Genomic DNA, 17893 nt, shown 5'->3' with positions numbered 1-17893 from the left:
CTAAAAATAACTAATCTATTTTTAACATTTATCCTCTCTGAATCCATCATCAAACAGGACATTAAAACAAAAAGCAGTGTCGTCCATGGAGAACATGCGGTGTCTCGCCTCAGGACGCTTCAGTATGGTGCACACCTGTTCACGCCCCAGGAAGGGCACCTACCGTGGACCCAGGCTCCCCCTTGGCTTCACTGGCATCCGGCTCAGTGTCCTCGGTCTTGACCTCTGCCTTCACTTCCAGCATTGGTACCTCGGGTCCTGTCTGTTGGGAGTTGGTTTCGGCGCTGGCCACCGAGGAAGGAGTGGGGACCCGGTTATCGATGCTGGCGGCTGCCTGGGAAAGCTGTGGAAAAACCAGAATTACATATCTCTGTTAATAAAACAGAAATGATGTTTAATTCTGCTATTCACCAAATACCCAGTTTCTTATGAACATTTCTCAACACTAATCTAATAGACACCCCTATCTGAGAGAACTGAAGAAGAGAAAATTTAAAACAGGAGTCCCAGAGGAAGTCAATGAGGTCGAAACAGAAAGAGCTTCCTACCACGAATGCAGAGATGAAGGTGCAGTGCTTCCTACAGGTTGATATAAAACTATTTTCTGGAAGTTATTTATTTATTTATTTATTTATTTATTTATTTATTTATTTATTTATTTATTTACGAGAGACAGAGAGAAAGAGAGATAGAGAGGCAGAGACACAGGCAGAGGGAGAAGCAGGCTCCATGCAGCGAGCCTGATGTGGGACTCGATCCCGGGACTCCAGGATCATGCCCTGGGCGGAAGGCAGGTGCTAAACCGTTGAGCCACTCAGGGATCCCCTGGAAGTTTTCTAAGTCACAGAATCTTCTATTTTAAAATTAATTCTTTCCAATAAGGCCATTCAAGTTTACCATAAATGGCTGAAGTGTAGATCTAGAAGTACCCAAGTAGGAAGGGGGATAAAAGGCTGACACGGAACAAGGACAGGTATTTTAGCCTGTGAAGTGCAGGCACAGGGGTGGTGAAGGAGAAGTCAGCAAACAAGGCCAGGAACCACCGTAAGAATTCTCAACTTTCAAAGTCTCACTTATAGTTGTTGTTTGTTTGTTTAGATTTTATTTATCCATTTGACAGAGAAAGAGAGAAAGCAAGAGAGCATGCGTGAGTCAGGGAAGAGCAAAGAGGGAGGGAGGGAGATAAGCAGACTCCATGTCCAGCACAGAGCCTGATGCAGGGCTCAATCCCATGATCCTAAAATCATGACCTGAGCCAAAACCAAGAGTCCGAAGCTTAACCAATTGAGCCACCCAGGTGCCCCTACCTAATAAGAGCTTTAACTGAAGTAAGCAGAAGAGAATATAAAATTACAAAGGAATGTTAGAGATTAGAAATATAAAATAAGGATAAATAATAAGCACAATTCCTAAGAAGAAATATAAACAGTAATGTTATGTTGGGGGTATTTATTTATTTATTTATTTAATATCCTCAGTCTCCAAGAATAAAGTTAATGTATTTCAGGGGGAAAGATGGTTTCTAAGTTAGGCTGATACGAAAATGGATGTGAAGATTTCAGTGATAGGGGCACGTGGGTTGCTCAGTCGGTTAAGCATCAGACTTTGGCTTGGGTCATGGTCCTGGGGTCCTGGGATGGAGCCCCCAGTCGAGCTCCCCGCTCAGCAGGGAGCCTGCTTCTCCCTCTCCCTCTGCAGTTCTCCCTGCTTGTGCTTGCGTGCGTGGGCTCTCTGTCAAATAAATAAGTAAATAAATCTTTTAAGGGGGGGATAAAAGACTTCAATGGTAACTGGGGCAATGCCAGCAGGTCTGGGAAGGACTGGGCAGAGGTGAGCTACAGGAAGTGCTAACCTGAGTTTGCCATTCTGTCATGAGACGAAAAGTCTCCAGGTCTGAAAACAAGACAGGCAAAGCCAAAGCACATACAATTAGGAAGGAATGTGCCTTGTTTATCATATCCTCATGATGTTAAGAGAAAAATTACTAAAACTCAGAAGACACCTGCCTAGGATAATGGGGAACCAACGGCTCCTATGTACAGACCTATGTTTGATTTCTTTATAACTACTGATTTCTGAAAACTCGTTTAATTAAAAAAGATAATCTTAAGTTACATCCTGCCAGATCCAAACATGGCCTTTGGAGCCAATGTCGGAAACAAAATATAGCTCCTACAGTTTGATTAGGGTACAGGCACCTTCTGGGGTTGCACCAAGACACAAAGGCAGCTTTGTGACAGGATGTTTTTTATGGGGAAGTCCTCGATTACGAGTCTCAGCCCAAAGACAGATTGCGGGGCTCACCGGTGTGCCAGGAGGCTGGGGGTGCACAGGTGTCGGCTGTTGCTGTGATGACTGCGGGGTAGCCACAGATGGGGGCTGGACTGGGGTTTGAGGCTGTGGGGTCACTTGGGCCGGGGCTGCTGCCTGGACTGTAGGGGTGCTCTGGGTTTGGCTCGCACTGGGCACCGAGCCAGGAGTCGGGGTGGGAGTCTGCCCGGAAGACGACACGGGAGTTGATGGCTGGGTGGGAGCTGCAGGCTGGGGAGGAGTCATCCCGGGTGCCGTCGGGTGCTGGAGAGACGGCATGCCAGCAGCCGTGGAAGCAGGAGGTGGTGTCTGGTGCAATGGTGACTGTGTCACTGGTGGGCAGGGCAGCTGGCTGGCCTGGGGCCCAAGCATGTTCAGAGGGTTAGGAAGAGCAGCACCAGGCACCTGTCCCTAATAGAGAGAACAGAGTATGTTAAAATTATTTCCCCATGTGAAAATGTGACAACAGATTTGAAGAATTAAATGCACGAAAATCTAACCATGGCTTCTTGGTGAGGTCTGCTGGTTTCAAGGGAATGTGCCATTTGTAAAAATTCACCCAGCTGTACACTTACAATAACGTGCACTTTCCAGTGAAGTTAATGCTGTGGAATGCTTTCTTATACTGTGATTTATAGAACTGCTGAAACCTCTGGCTTAAACTAACACATACCCATTCAGCTTACTAGCTTTGTGCTCCAAAACATCTACCCATAGTTTAGATCACTGGAAAAGGTATTTTTCTTTTTATTTATTTATTATTTTTTCTTTTTAAAAAGAAATTATTAAAACACTAAAATGTTTCAGCAAAGTGATTTCCAAATGGAGACTTGCTTCATATTATTTGGACGTTTTAAAAAAGTGATTCCAAATCACTGCTCTAGAGCAGGGGTCTGCAAACTAATGCCCATGGCCCAATCCAGCTAGCTGCCTGTTCTTATAGTAAAGTTTTATTGGAACACAGCCACGCCCATTCATTTATGTGTGAATGACTATGCCTATGGCTGCTTTTCTACCACAACCATGGAGCTGAGTAGTGAAAACAAAGACTCTGTGGCCCACAGAGTTGAAAACATTTACAGAAACAAGTTTGCTATTCTAGAGCAGTAAAGTGCTACAGAAATGAAGAATTAATAAGTATTTAGTGAGTAAATCTAGTGTAGTTAATGACCTTTTTTTTTTTTAATACTTCATGTAAAAAATGAAAACATGAATATTATCTTCCAGGGGAAGATTTGGTCTATTCTAAATACATGCACATGTGTACATAGCAACAATCTGATATATCACAATTAATTATCAAAAGAAAAAAGGCACTAAACAGAATGGAAAATAGTTTTCTTCAGCTTTAAACAGAGTACTTAAAAACACGACGAGAACTATTCAATCAATCCAGTTAGCGGACCTTACCCAGGATGACAAGCTCAGAGAGACAAACAATAGGACACACCAACCAAACTGCCAGGCTGAGTTAACAGGCCTGTCCTCACTGTAATATTCAAGGTCTCTCAGGATCACATGTGAATTTAAAACACACAACTAAAAACCAAGAAAATGATAACTAAAAACCCAAAACCCAAAAAACCACAATCCATTCCGTTTGGTATGAAGTTGAATGATGATAAGAGTCATTCTAAAGAAGGTAAAAATAACAAAACTGAATGGGGGTTAAAAAAAAAATCAAGAGATGCTCAAACGTAAAAATAAAACGTGTATTCTGGAATTCTAATCTCATAAGATATGCTTGAGTCAAGAGGAAGCGGGGACCCCATCACTGGTGCACGGTACCTGTGGCACGCCTGTCTGGGCTGCTGGCTGCCCCATGCCTACACTGTTCACACTCATCGCCCCACTGGAGGACTGGAACTGGTTCTGTGGCAGGAACTGGTTCTGCGCAGGTGCCTGGGCCATAATATTGTTGGCATGAGTGCCCATCATGTTCGGAGGCTGAGGCATCCGGGAAGGAGAAATGGCCATCTAAAAGACAAGTATCATCAAGAGATCAGAGGACAAGAGCCAGAGTCTTGAAGATAAACTGGGAGAGACAGAACTCTGAATCCTCCCTTCCCTGTGGAAAGAGAACCATCACTGAGACCTTCTGGCTCCCAGGCACTCCGCATGCTTCCTCATGCAAGGTCTCCAAGGAACCAACTTCAAATTTATCTCTGAATAGAGATCAATAACATGCTATACTTTAAAGGTCAAAATACACCTTTTACGACTTCTCTGAAGCGTTAAGAAAGTAGCCCCAGTAGAGGAAGCCCTAGAAGTCAGGAGACACTGTCAAGGACCTCTCAACGACATATCTGAGATTGCCCACTCTAATCTCAGAACTTGTATCTTCTCATGAAGCCCCAAGTCCCTATGAATTTATTAGCCCAATAAAAAACAATGGCCAAATAATTCTCATTTATAGTAATGAAGACCAAAAAGAGAGGGACATATGAAGTAAATAAAGCACAATCAAATCCAGAGGACCAAGCACCACAGGATTCTTGGATCTACAATTTCACTGTGTAGGGAATTTTCCTTATTCAAGCAAGGCCTTCTCAGCACAGCTGAGGCAAAAGGAAGCACTTACCCCTGGAACGGAGCCCATGCTGTTCATCGGGACAGAGTGGTTCATGGGGGATGCTGCACGTGGTCCTATGGGAGCTTGTGGCAACTGTACATTCCCCAAGGACATTGGGGTAAATGAATTCATCCCTGTAAATGCACCCACAATGATTCATTAGAAAAAGTACCCACAGGAAAATAGTTACAACATGCCAAACTCTAAGCAAAATAAGTTAGAATATATATGCAAGATGTACAACAGAAATCACCCAGCAAATCAGAAAAGATGGTGACGTAACACTTATCAAATACAGAAAAATGGCACCAATATGGTGGTGAGAGTGGTTTGGTGGGGTGAGGGCAGGGCAGCACAAGCGGATGAAGGGAGAAAGTCAGGTGAAGCACCAGTGAACAAGGCGGCACCAGGAAGGTGCTCCTACCCTCCAGGGAAGAGGTACTGGCTAAGACCAGGGCACCCATCGGTGCCAATCTCCCTAGCACCTGCAAGAGCACATGGCTCCCTTCTCTCTTGTCTGCCCCGTCAGCCCAGGCCTCCTAGCTCTTTGGCTGGGTTTACATTTATTGTTAGAATCTGGGATGAGACTTAAAATATGGTTTTAATTTTATAAGCATGTTCAATGTTTAGAAAGTGCCCAAGGGTCAGCAATTCTCAATCCCAGCCTCCTCTCTCCAGAGTGGGAAGCTCTCCCTTTTGTGGCTACCTTCACCTTCCCAGGGGTATCCACAGTCCACAGGAGTGTCACACTATGAAAGTCACCTCACTGGCTGCTAAATGTCTCCGGACCACAGCGTCTCATTCTTCCTTACTTCCCACAAGCCTGTGAACTCCGCATCTACACGTAAAGCTCTACATCAATGCTGGTTCAAGCAAGTCTGAGGACTGATACTGGAAATCTAACAGAATCCTTGAGGTGTTGCTTGAACACTGGCATAGATGTGAGCAGGTCTTAGAGAACATGTGCCTCCCTCAGCGTTACCTTCAAGGACACCTAGAAATGTCACCCTAACAAAATGAGTATCTGCACAGGGCCAAGAAGACTTTCTAGGAATCCTCTCCTTGAGAATTTTATGAACAAGAAAGAGAAAAAGGCAGTACTGAGAAACAGTACCACAAAGAGACCCTCTCCTCACAGGTAAGGGAGGTAGGTGCTTCGCTCTATGACTCCTTCCATATATACTGCTCAACAGCCCTCCTCATATCCCCAATAAGTACAATCTTTCATGTCATCCCTTATGCAGGATTCAGGTACATTCTGAAGGCTCCATTTCCCTGACTTCTTGGTTTCCTTCATTCTTTCACATCTAGTCCCCCGAAACAAGATCCTGAAGTTTCTCCTGAACATCAGTTTACCTACCATGTCTCTTCAGTATGCAATTAAGATTACCACAGCTTTTTAAAAGTTTATTTATCTTTTGAAGTAATCTCTACACTCAATGGGGGGCTCAAACTCACGACCCTCAGATTAAGAGTTGCATGTTCCCCCAACTGAACCAGCCAGGTGCCCCAAGATTACCACAACTTTTTAAATGATCTCTTCTCCCCTCTCAGGACTACTCTGCATATAGCAAGAGAGCAAGGCCTTGCTTTGGAACCTCCTGGATAACATCGCCACCTTATTTTACAACCTATAAAAATGTTCTATTGTTCAAGTCTTGATGTACCAAAAGCTGTAAAAGGCTCAAAATGCTCCTTTCTCAAACTCCAAAGACCATTTCAACCACAAACACCATAGAATCTCAATTTGAGAAAGAACCTTTAAAAGTGATTCAGGCCAGCTGCCAGCACATCCCTGCCTGAGGAGGAACACAACACTCTTTAGCCAACACCCCCCTCACCGCCTGCACCACGCCCTGCCCCAGGCCAGCTCAAGGTTCTTTTGCAGCCTTCTAACAGGTTTCCTTCCCCTACAACACAGCTTTTCAAGGAAACTCTAAAAGTAATATCCTCTCCTGTTCATTAAAAAAAAAAAAAAAAAAAAAAAGCCAAACCCTACTTCTCATCTCCTGGGAGAGCTTTCCTATGGTGTTCTAACTCCCCAATATCACAGATACTCCTATTGCCTGTGGAACTGAATTCTGATCATCAGCAAAAGGAATGGAGTGATTAATAAGGAGCTGTAAAGAAATGCAGAGGGCAAAGAACAACAAATCAACTTTGGCAGCTACTGAATGTTAAACCAAAACATGATTCACAACAATGGTTCAATACCTTGGGACACCTGCACGCGGTTCACTGGCAGGGGCATGGGTCCGTCTGCAATGGCAGAAAAAACCTGCTTATTTAAAATAATCCTTCTTTTGGGAATAAGGAATTTTACCTTGAGAACTTCAAACTTAAAGGGAAAACCAGTGAGTAGGTACGAAAGCACTGTGCATTCTGATGCTAGCACACCCTCACAAGGCCTCTCCAAAAATGGGCCAAAGTGGAAGGCCATGGCCACTATCATATAGCTTCCAAAGGGCGAAATCCCCAAGAACATAGTTCTGGAAGCTTAGAAACACACCCCAAACCCAAAAGGGAAAACAAGCCAAGAGACTGAGGGCTGGCAGAAGGAAGTGAAGTCCTTACTTGGAGGCCTCACAGGCTGTGCCTGCGGAATCCCTGGGGGCTGTGCCCCAGGGGCCGGCAGGGCAGGCTGGTTACCCAAGATGCCTTGTTTGTGCAAACGTGACCTCCGTTTCTCTTCTAGTTCTTTTTGTATCTTGTAGATTTTTTCTGCCAGTAAGTGATAGTATTCATCCTAAAAAGCAGTAACATTCAATATTAAACAGCCAAAATTGTAAAAAACACACAAAAAACCCCCCAAAAACCCAAACCCCAACCTGTTTTATATGTTTTAACAGACTAACGCACTTTTAAGTATGTTGTTCTGTTGTGTTTTAAGTAAGCTCTAGACCCAACAGAAGGCTTGAACTCATGACCCTGAGATCAAGAGTCGCATGTTCTACTGGCTGAATCAGCCAGGTACCCCATTATCCAGCACTTCTAACCAAGAAAGCTAAGGCCCAACTTATTGTTGAACACCCAGTGACATTACAGGACTTATCAGACAAGAGGCACTAAATGCACACTGCATTTCATTCCACAGGTCAGTCTTGGATATTGGACACTGGCAGTAACCCAGTATAAGCATTATAAACAGGCCCGCTATAAAGCACATCCGTGGATAAAACACAATTTTATTTATTTTTTTTTTTTTAAATTTTTTTAATTTTATTTATGATAGTCACAGAGAGAGAGAGAGAGAGAGAGAGAGAGAGAGAGAGAGAGAGGCAGAGACACAGGCAGAGGGAGAAGCAGGCTCCATGCACCGGGAGCCTGACGTGGGATTCGATCCCGGGTCTCCAGGATCGCGCCCTGGGCCAAAGGCAGGCGCCAAACCGCTGCGCCACCCAGGGATCCCTAAAACACAATTTTACATGCCTTGTTCACCACTGTAATGGTGACATTTGTAGTCAACCAAGAGCTGTGCAGGGGTCTCTCTAGTCAGTGTCCTTGAGGTGATTAGTCTACGTGACTAACAGATCTCCCCGTTTCCAGACATTAAGCCAGATGGATGCAGTTTTTTCTACGGTATGTGTCATGCGGCTCAAACACGTATGGCAACCTACCCTGCTGTTGGCTGACTCGTACATGTCCCCTTCCACTTTCTTAGCGTAGGCCACCAGGTTCTCCATGCGGCGATCCTTTAGGGCTGCTGGGTCAGGGGTTGGAAAGATGGCTTGGACGCTGCAAGGACAACATGCTGTCAACAGACTTTCGAGACACCATCAGTATCCTGCTATTTTATACACGATGACACATACACAGAGAAACAAGACCATCTACTTAAGGGCAGCAACGTACCGCTGAGAGAAATGCCACATCTCTCTTGCCCAGTATACGAACACACAAATGAAGTCACTTTCTGGAGACAATACTGACTTGTCAATTTATCTATACATTTAAACATTATTTTGCTATTTACAGTAAGTGCTAGATCATTTCAAGAATAATACAATTTTAAACTAATTTTTAAAGATTTGTTTGAGAGAGAGAGAATGTGAGCAGGGTGAGGAGCAGAGGGAGAGAATCTTAACCAGACTCCCTGCTGAGCGTGGAGCCCAACACAGGGTTTGATTCTTTGATCCTGAGTTCATGACCTGAGCCAAAATTAAGAGGTGGATGCTACCCAGGCACCCTTGAACTCCCTAATTTTTAAACTATTATAAACAATTTTCATTAAGATGGAGGGAAAAAAAAAACACTCCAAGGAAATTAAACTGATCATTTTCACCTTCAACTTAACTAGCTCGAGAAAGTTAACTGTTGATTTCCTGTCTGTTAACATACTATATGTGGCGCTATCATGCCCTCTGTATTTACTGGGCCCAAATTCACCCAATTCTCATGGGCCTCCACAATTATAATCCTGAGCTCCAAAACAAGGCAAAGCTTCTGAGCTAATAAGCCCAGTGCCCTGTTGCGTGCCAGAGCTCAGAGGATGGAAGGTCTGGCCACACTAGGAGTCTTAACCTTTGTGACAGGGGTCAGAGTTTATGTCCTCCCACAGGGAAGAGCCATGGATGCTCTGACATCTCCTAAATGGGATTCTCTGGCCTGCCAGCAGTGGTTGTGGCTCCATGAACGAGTGTGTGACCCTCTTCAACTTCTAGGGCACTGTCATCTGGGACTCAGAGGACCATTTAGGAATTAAATCAGACATCAGTTAAACTGCCAAACTGTCCCACTGCTGTCAGCCACAAAGTATCTCCATCATATGTGAGTACAGGAGAGGTAGGCACATACAGTTTATGCACTAGATGGCTCCGCAGGTCCTGAGTGACGTGTTCATGCCAGCCTTTCCGAACACCAGTGCCGGAAGGAGGGGCCGCTGTAGGCAGAGTGCTGAGGGTCCCAATGTTTGCAGGGCTTGAGCCATCGCTCATCAGCGGGCTAGGGGAAAGAACAAGAACATACAGTACACCTACTGCAGTGGAGCAAATGTGCTTCATTTACATGAGGTCTTTCGACCACATCTGACTTTTAAAAATCAGACAGCCAAGGTGTGTGTGTGTGTGTGTGTGTGTGTGTGTATATATTTGCAATTTTGTTATACATATGTTATATATATATATAAAACAAAAACAAAACCGTGTTTATTATTTGCTCTACATTTATAATAGTAATAATAAAAAGCCCCCCCCGCCCCCCATTTAAACTATCTTCGCTATCACACATTTAGAAACTATCACAGTTTTGTGATTCCCAACCCACTTTCACATGCTACTGTCACGCAGATAGGAGCGGACTAAAACTTGGGTCTTACTTTGTGGCCCCAAGGGATGTCGGAAGAGCTGATTCTGAAATCAAGTTTGGCGGCTGCTGATCTGTTGTTATTCCTCCTGCTGGAATGTTCATTGGGTTATTTCCTTTAAAGACAGAAAGAAATCAACCAACTCCTAAATTACACTTCAAAGTTTTGATAATATAAACAAGTCACCACAAAAGTAAGTAATTCTTGAGTTATAACCACAGCCACTATAGCAGGAACTCTGCAAACTCTATTTTCAATAATGTAATCAACTTGCACAAACTCAGTTGCAGACTCCTTCTCACTGCATTTTATAACCAAAATCAGGCACTTCTGTGGAGGCTATTTGGTATTATACATGTACTCTGTGGTGGTGCAAAAAACTGTAGCTTCAGACTTATATTCTGGCTTCATTAATATTGTGCTCTCAACAACTACACCAACCTGCCACATATACTTGTGTCAACTTTTCTTTTCCTATCAGAAAATAAAATCATAGAAATTACATGCAAGTGAAAAAATTTGTGTATTCATTTTAAAGTAGGAAAAATTTGAGACCGAGAGAGGCTAACAGTTTTGTCCCAAATTATACCCTCAAATAGGAGTAGTCACCTTACAACTCAGGTCTGAGGGCTCTAACCCAGTCTCATGGCCAGAAGTTAGGTATGCATTAGGGCAGTTTTGTCCAAAGAGCAATAAATGAGATGTTTTTAACTGGTCACTCATAGAAGAGTTATTTTTAAGGTTAAAGTACGTACTCTATTAGGAAAACAACAAAGCTAGCACAACCACCTTGACTTGACTTGACTGATGTAACTGCCTGGCTTAAGCTTAACTTTAAGAGCTCTGTATCAATTTAAAGAAAAATGTTAAAAATAAAACAATATGCAGAGATTGTGGAGATGTGTGAGTGAATGAGCAAACCCTGGCTAATGACGTGCTGAGATGACAGCAGGAAATGCCATGCCAGGGAGAAGGCCGAGGCAGGAGGCATTTCCGGAGACTCCTGCAAGACCACTGCCCCGGCTGGGCTGGTCATCTCCAGCTATGGGTCAGCCCATGACCAAGATGTGCCAGGAAGTGGCAGGCCACCTCCGAGCTCTCCACCAGATCAGTGGTCGACAAGTGGGACAATCGTAATTCTAACTCATGAGATTCTGCATTCTGAGCCATGTGAAATGCCTTTATGAAAACTGTCCAGATAGGAGTGGCATAGCAATCCCATGTTGGTTTGTTTTGCAAATGCTTCTCTTCTCTCAAGCCTGTAACATCTTCCCTGCATGGGCACTGCAGCCTTTCCTGGAAGTTCTTTATTTCAAACATTTAAAAGATATCATCATCATCATCATAACTTATATACATATTACTTTGAATTTACAGTAACAGTAAACAGCTTTGGGTTCCAGAAAGACTTCTCATTCCCACTGCTGCATTGGATAAACAAGTTCTTGAGTGTTCCTTCACCTACCCAGGGGGTTGAGAGTCCTCATCTGCTGGTGAGTTTGAGGCTGTGCTGGTTGCTGGCCGGGAACCTGAGGCTGCAGCTGCGTCTGGGGTTGGTTCAGGTAAGGGAGTCCAAGAGCAGCGTACGCGCGCTGCATGGAGCTGGGGTCTATGGGATTTGGATTACTTAAAGAAGCGGCATTCTGCTGGCCTGTGCCAACAGAACCAATTGTGTTCTGAATCCCACTAGCTGGAGACCCCAGGATGGCTACAACAACAAACAGACAGACAAACGAAAAAGGTAAGTAAAAGGGAGAAGTTCACAAATGATTGACAAGCTACTGAGAAGCAAGTACAATTTCATCAAATCTATCTAAGTATGTCACGAGGCAACAGAACAAGGCTACTGAGAATGGAGCTGCGCAGAGAAAGGGATTCTGGCCTGGTCACCTATTCTGCACAGCAGCGCTTGAGGAGCAAACACTTGAAAATTCAAGTTTTGATCTTACAAGGCAACAGACCACAAAATCAGAGATCACTTAATGAAAATTATGTATTAAATCTAGAGACTCAGAAGTCCATTTCGGAGGAGTGGCAAACACATGACAAGATAAAGTGTTCTCATGGGGCAGGAGGTGGTGTGTCATCTGCCATTACTGACATGAAGTCAGGGGGCCCCCTTGGCAGCTATTTTCCCTGGGGTCCTTCCCTGCTCTCCTGCACAGGTAAGAGGATTAAAGAAGAGGCAGAGGTGACACCCAGCTGGTCAATTTTGTTACTTATTAATAAATCAAGGACATAATCTTTCTAAAGACAAAATTGCAATTCCTCAAAACTTACATGTATAATGGCATTAACATCACACCTGTCCTCCGGTTTCCTAGCAGGAAGGCCCCATGCTAAGCTGTCTGGCTACCTAAAGCCGTTCAAGAAATACTGTACCTGACTGACTGATCTAGCTATAATTAATGGATGGAACGAGGCTTGGTGATTCTGTGTGGATTTTCATTTATTCAGGTATCACTTCAGTACCACTGAGATTCAGGAACTGGCATAACCTCACACAGCCAGCCCCAGCTTCCACCACCCGGCCTTCTGATGGCTTGCAGGGCACTCTACCATCTACCAGGGCGAATCCCAAAAGACCAGAGGAAAATCTGTGGCAACATAAAGAACCCCATTCCTAAGGACTTCAAAGTTAACAGAGATGACCCCAAATTTGCATCTCCTTGGTCACTTCAACTCATCCCTCTGTCCAACCATCCAAATGTCCTCTTTTGGTGACTTACCATAAGGCAGAAGTTTATGTCCTACTATTTATTCTTAAGAGTTCCCTTCTTTCCAACTTCCCCAAACTTTAGAGTCATGTTATAAACAGTGGCTTATAATAAAACTGATACTATAACATATGATCCTTGATACATTAAGCACTAATCACAAAGCTTTCCTTTCATATTCAATTATGTGTAAAGATAATATTCTCACATTCACCCATGCAACCAGAACATAAACACTTCACATACTTATCAGAGAATTTTAATTAAAGTTATGTATATTAAAAAAATCTTGGTAATTACACATTCTATACTATTAACTTTTCTAATAAGGATATTCTGATCTCAAACTCATTAACGCTCATTAGATACAATTACACACACCAAGCACCTCATTATAAAAGAAAAACAATTCCCAAGTACACTTTATGACAAGCATGTAACTTAAGTCATGTATGATTTCTTTTAAAGTTAATACTCCCCACCACACAGACTTTCAACATGTGCCTGCCACATTCCTAAAACTGACAAGGCAAATTTTCTAAAAGAACTCTGATGTTAGGGGCGGCTGAGTGGCTCAGTGGGTTAAGCATCAGAGTCTTGATCTCAGCTCAGGTCTTTCTTTCTTTCTTTTTTCTTTTTTTTTTTTTTTTTTTTTTAAGATTTTATTATCTATTCATGAGACACACACAGAGAGAGGCAGAGACACAGGCAGAGGGAGGAGCAAGCTCCATGCAGGGAGCCCGACATGGGACTCAATCCAGGGTCTCCAGGATCACGTCCTGGGCTGAAGGCAGCGCTAAACTGCTGAGCCACCAGGGCTGCTGCCCTTAGCTCAGGTCTTGATCTCAGGATAGTGAGTTTAAGCCCTGTGTTGGGCTCCACACTGGGCATGGAGCCTGCTTAAAAAATAAAACAAAACACTGATGTTAAAAAGAAAGTAATAATGGTAGGATGATTTATTTTTCTATCATCTAGTGGTATAAGAAAGAACAGACCTAGACTATATTTGCTATACACAGTGATGAACTGTGGAGAGGAATTTAAAGAAAGAAGGTGTCTATGTGGCCTTCTGTTTCCGGGTAAAAAAATAATAACCTTTCCTACAATATTCCACTTTCATCCACCCAGCCTCAAATGCCATCCTTTCCATCAAAATGCCCCACCTTAGGGTGAATGCCACTCCCAAGCCAAAGGCCATTTATGGGCAAGCCAGTCTCCCATGGAAGCTCTAACACTATCACTGTATTTGTATTTATTAAATGCATGTATTTCTTTCATATAAACATTATGGTGGTTTTTTTTTTTTTTTTTTTTTATAAAAACAAAATACACTACCCATCAGGAGACAAGTAAGCATTTGGAACTTGCCAACTCTAACAATTCAGATATACGGAAAATAAAGCACAAAAAGGTAAAATAAGGTCTCTGACATTGGAGCATGGTCCAATTGGAGTCCAAATGCCAAAGGCTACTTTTGAGTGACACAAATACCTCAGGGTAGGGGAACGCAGATATCTACTATCGGAGTGACGGCTGGCTCCAAGAGGAGCCATCACGAAAAGTAAACTCTTGTTTAAATTCTGTTCTGCGGGCTCAAGACATTACCCTCCCTCTTAGAAGTTCTTCTGATCTCTTGAGTGGCAGTGAGGCTTCCTATAATTCCCACAACACCTACTGGGCCTCTCTGCTTCTCTTTGGGCATTTACACTTCATGTCCTCCCTCCATCCCTCCATAGACGGAGCAAGTACAGGGTTGGCTGGGAGAGAGAACACATTAACCTAATAGCCCCCCTACCCTGGAACATACAACGGCAGCTCTGGACCCCAGAAGGAGAAAACCACACTTATCTCATCACTCCTGTAACACTCCCCTCAAGGCAGCACCCAACATGGGGCTCAGCTCCAGGTGTTGCACATGGTGCTGAGCACACAGCCCCGGAGAGCTCCCTACAGAGCTCAGGGCGCCCGAGTGATTGCCCTCCCAGCACACAGCACCACGGGCCTTGGTGGGAAACAAAATCAAGGGGTGCTAAAAGCAGCAACGCTCATTTATCTGGCATCACTGAGAACGAGGCCTTCCACATTAATCACTTTTATACATTGACATTTACCTCTTTAAATGTCAAAACTTCTTGTTCTTTTTCCCATTTTTACATCTTCTTTCCTTTCTCAGAGCCTAATGCTGTATTTCATACATACTATGTCACCTCACACAGCGTGGTTCTTCACCCTCTGTGTCAGTGCCATTCCTGCCAGCAGCAAATCTTCAAAATACCCCCAACATTTCCACTGCCTCACCATTCCCCTTCTGATCAATCGGGAGACTATGACCCTGGAAATAAAGGCCAAGTTTTATAGTGGACTCTCTTCAGGACCCACCTGCCACTTGTCATGTAGGTCAAACACAGTCCTTCCTCCAAGAACAGAGATGCACCACTAACAGGTCTTGCGCATGGGGCACACTGCGGACATTCAAGTCCGCAGTCATTCTCAGTAAAAGTGGACATGACTTCAAAATCCAATGAAAATTGACAAAAACTAAACTTCAAAGCTTTGTCAGCATGGTGGGAGATATACCACAGGGCAGGAGAAGCAGCTACTAACTAGTCACCACTTAGATTTCTACTGGAGAAGTCACGATGGAATGAACTTAGACCTGCAGATGTCTTGGCAGAGTGGCTCCCACGCCCGTGTGCCTCCTGGGTGCTGGGTGTACCAGGATGGGCTTCCTTTCCAGCATCATCTTTTTTTTTTTTTTTTTAAAGTAATCTTTACATCCCACGTGGGGCTCAAACTCAACCCTGATTTCAAGAGTCGTATGTTCTGCCAACAGAACCAACCAGGCATTCCTCCAGCATCTTCCTAAGCGTGGAGCAGGGCAGGACGAGAAAGAACACTCGAGCCCCAGGGCCAGACCTCCAGCACAGCCACTGCCAAACAAGCGCACACAGGCATGCAATAACTTCCCCTCAGAAGCCAAACGACCCAAAAGGGGCCACACTGTGGGACCTAGGAGAGCAGACAGAGAGCTACTCTGATGAAATACATCACCACCGACTGCTAGGGACCTAAATCAGGGCCAGACAAGCCTACTGCTCTCTACTCCTACAGCCATTCAAGTTCTAGGGTAATCTGCTCCCCATACCAAGCCCAGGCTGTCAAAAGAGGCACCCGAGAGTCCTAGAAGGGCTCTTCAAGGGGAAAAACAAGGGTGTGTTTAACACTTACTGTGCCCCCCGAGTAGGCTGCTCCATGAGCAGAAGCTTTAAGGATGTAGAGCTGGACTCATGTCATGAAGGAAGGTGCTGAAAACCAGAGCAGACAGCCAGACCAGGTAGTGAGGGTCCAGCCCCTGGGGGTATTCAAGTGCCAGAGCAGAGGACTGCTGACTTAGATGCACCACCATCGTGCTGCAGCTTAGCCTGCATCTAATGTGGCTGTGGGCAGTGAGCAGGTTTGGTCTGGCTGGGAGACTGGTCCTGCAGTACCGAGTCTGACAGTCCTTATGGGATTCTGAGTTGGGAAACCTACGATTTCCCCAGAGAGCGACTCAAAACTTCTCAAGAGCTCCAAGACAAACAGCCAGCCCTTCAAGGCATCCAGGGCAGTGCATCTCAGCTGCTACTGTGCATACCGATTACCTGAAGTGCAGATTCTAACAGAAGAGGTCTGGGATGGGGCTTGGGTTTCTGCATTTCTGCCTCGCAGCCTAGTCTGGGGACTATACTTTGTGTAGCAAGAACCTCACTGATGAGGCAACAGGAGTTCAAATAGGGAATCTGGTCTTGTGTGCACGCAGTCCCAGTCCCCCATGTAACCCTGTGCCTGGAAACTGATGGGAAGTTAGATGCCAGGACTCTCATTAGATGTATACCTTGGAAAATCAGAATTATTCAATAAAATCTGATTATGTATATACAGGAGGAATAGTTCAAGATCAGTGATAACACAACCTCTTGAAAACAACTCACGGGAACATCAGACAAAATCTCAACACAGGCCGAAAAAGGTAGCCAATGGCATGGCTTCATTTCACAGATGATGCCGGTAGGTTCTTTCGGCAGAGATGGCCACGGAAGAAGGGAGGCAGTGGTGTGTGAGCATCTGCAGGAAACATGCCTGGAAAGCACAGCACTGGCAGGAATGGCGAGTCTCCTGGCAGCCCTCAGGGGCCCTAACCTCTGGCCACAAACTCTCTCTCCCTGTATCCCCTCGCTTGCACAGGAAGCTCTGAGTCTATGCCGGTTCTGCGGACTCCTGCGGGGTCGTTCTGTGCCGTTTGGAGCATCCTTCCATCATTACTGTACTGGAATTGGGCTCCATCAAGCCCCACCCTCCAGTACATGCTGGCCCTCCCTTTAGGACTCGACTACATCTAGTTGCTGCCCGTGACACGCCTGTCACATTGCTTGATGTATATAGTCTGAGTCGGACCCCTGACCTGAAGCTGTCAGGGGGCTGGACCCGCACGTACTTCCTCCCTATCACCAGCACGGTCTGTTTCGAGAGAGGAATAGCAAACATGTATAGAAAGCACACTGCTGGAACTTTCTCACTCATCAGATCACATCTTCTGCCCTCAGAAAACCACAGTGCTAGAGAGAGCCAGAAGAGTACACTCAGGGCTAAAACATAATTTGAGAAGTATTTAACCATTTCTTACTTAAGTGCTTTCATTTCTTTTGCAAAAAAGTTACCAGAACCTCGTGTAAAGTTAATCTAAATATTCCCAGTGACTTTACGTTATAAAATCACCCTGGTGACACCTTACATTATGACTAGTGGAAACACTGTGGTTTACCACTTCAGAGCATGTACTGGATCAATTGTCTCAACATTCAGGCAGTTATAAGGATGTTGAAAAAAAAAAAAAAACAACACAACAAACCCACATATATTTCTTTTCTTTTTTAAAACAAAAACCACATAGGTGTTTCTTAAAAAGAGAAATCATAAAAGTTTAACATTGTCGTGGCAACACATACTAAAACC

At 44.4% G+C, this 17893-nt stretch overlaps 1 protein-coding gene across 4 annotated transcripts in view; it reads right to left on the bottom strand.

The window, feature by feature from the left end:
* LOC112640446 (CREB binding protein) overlaps positions 1-17893 on the bottom strand; it is a 126630-nt gene that overhangs the window by 34087 nt on the left and 74650 nt on the right. For 3 of the 4 annotated variants that reach the window (XM_049110961.1, XM_025416705.3, XM_049110963.1), the window contains 10 exons: positions 11650-11892; positions 10197-10299; positions 9677-9823; positions 8500-8617; positions 7457-7628; positions 7097-7141; positions 4892-5016; positions 4099-4287; positions 2305-2721; positions 164-343 (listed from right to left, as the gene is read on the bottom strand). In XM_049110961.1, coding sequence (XP_048966918.1) covers positions 164-343; positions 2305-2721; positions 4099-4287; positions 4892-5016; positions 7097-7141; positions 7457-7628; positions 8500-8617; positions 9677-9823; positions 10197-10299; positions 11650-11892 — 1739 coding nt within the window. The remainder of the gene's footprint in view (positions 1-163; positions 344-2304; positions 2722-4098; positions 4288-4891; positions 5017-7096; positions 7142-7456; positions 7629-8499; positions 8618-9676; positions 9824-10196; positions 10300-11649; positions 11893-17893) is intronic. The other variant, XM_049110962.1, reaches the window with a different exon arrangement.

This window comes from Canis lupus, chromosome 6 (genome assembly GCF_003254725.2).
Source record: "Canis lupus dingo isolate Sandy chromosome 6, ASM325472v2, whole genome shotgun sequence".
In the NCBI taxonomy this organism is placed as follows: domain Eukaryota; kingdom Metazoa; phylum Chordata; class Mammalia; order Carnivora; family Canidae; genus Canis; species Canis lupus.
Note: the sequence above shows the minus strand (reverse complement) of the source record. Positions and strands in the feature narration are given on the sequence as shown.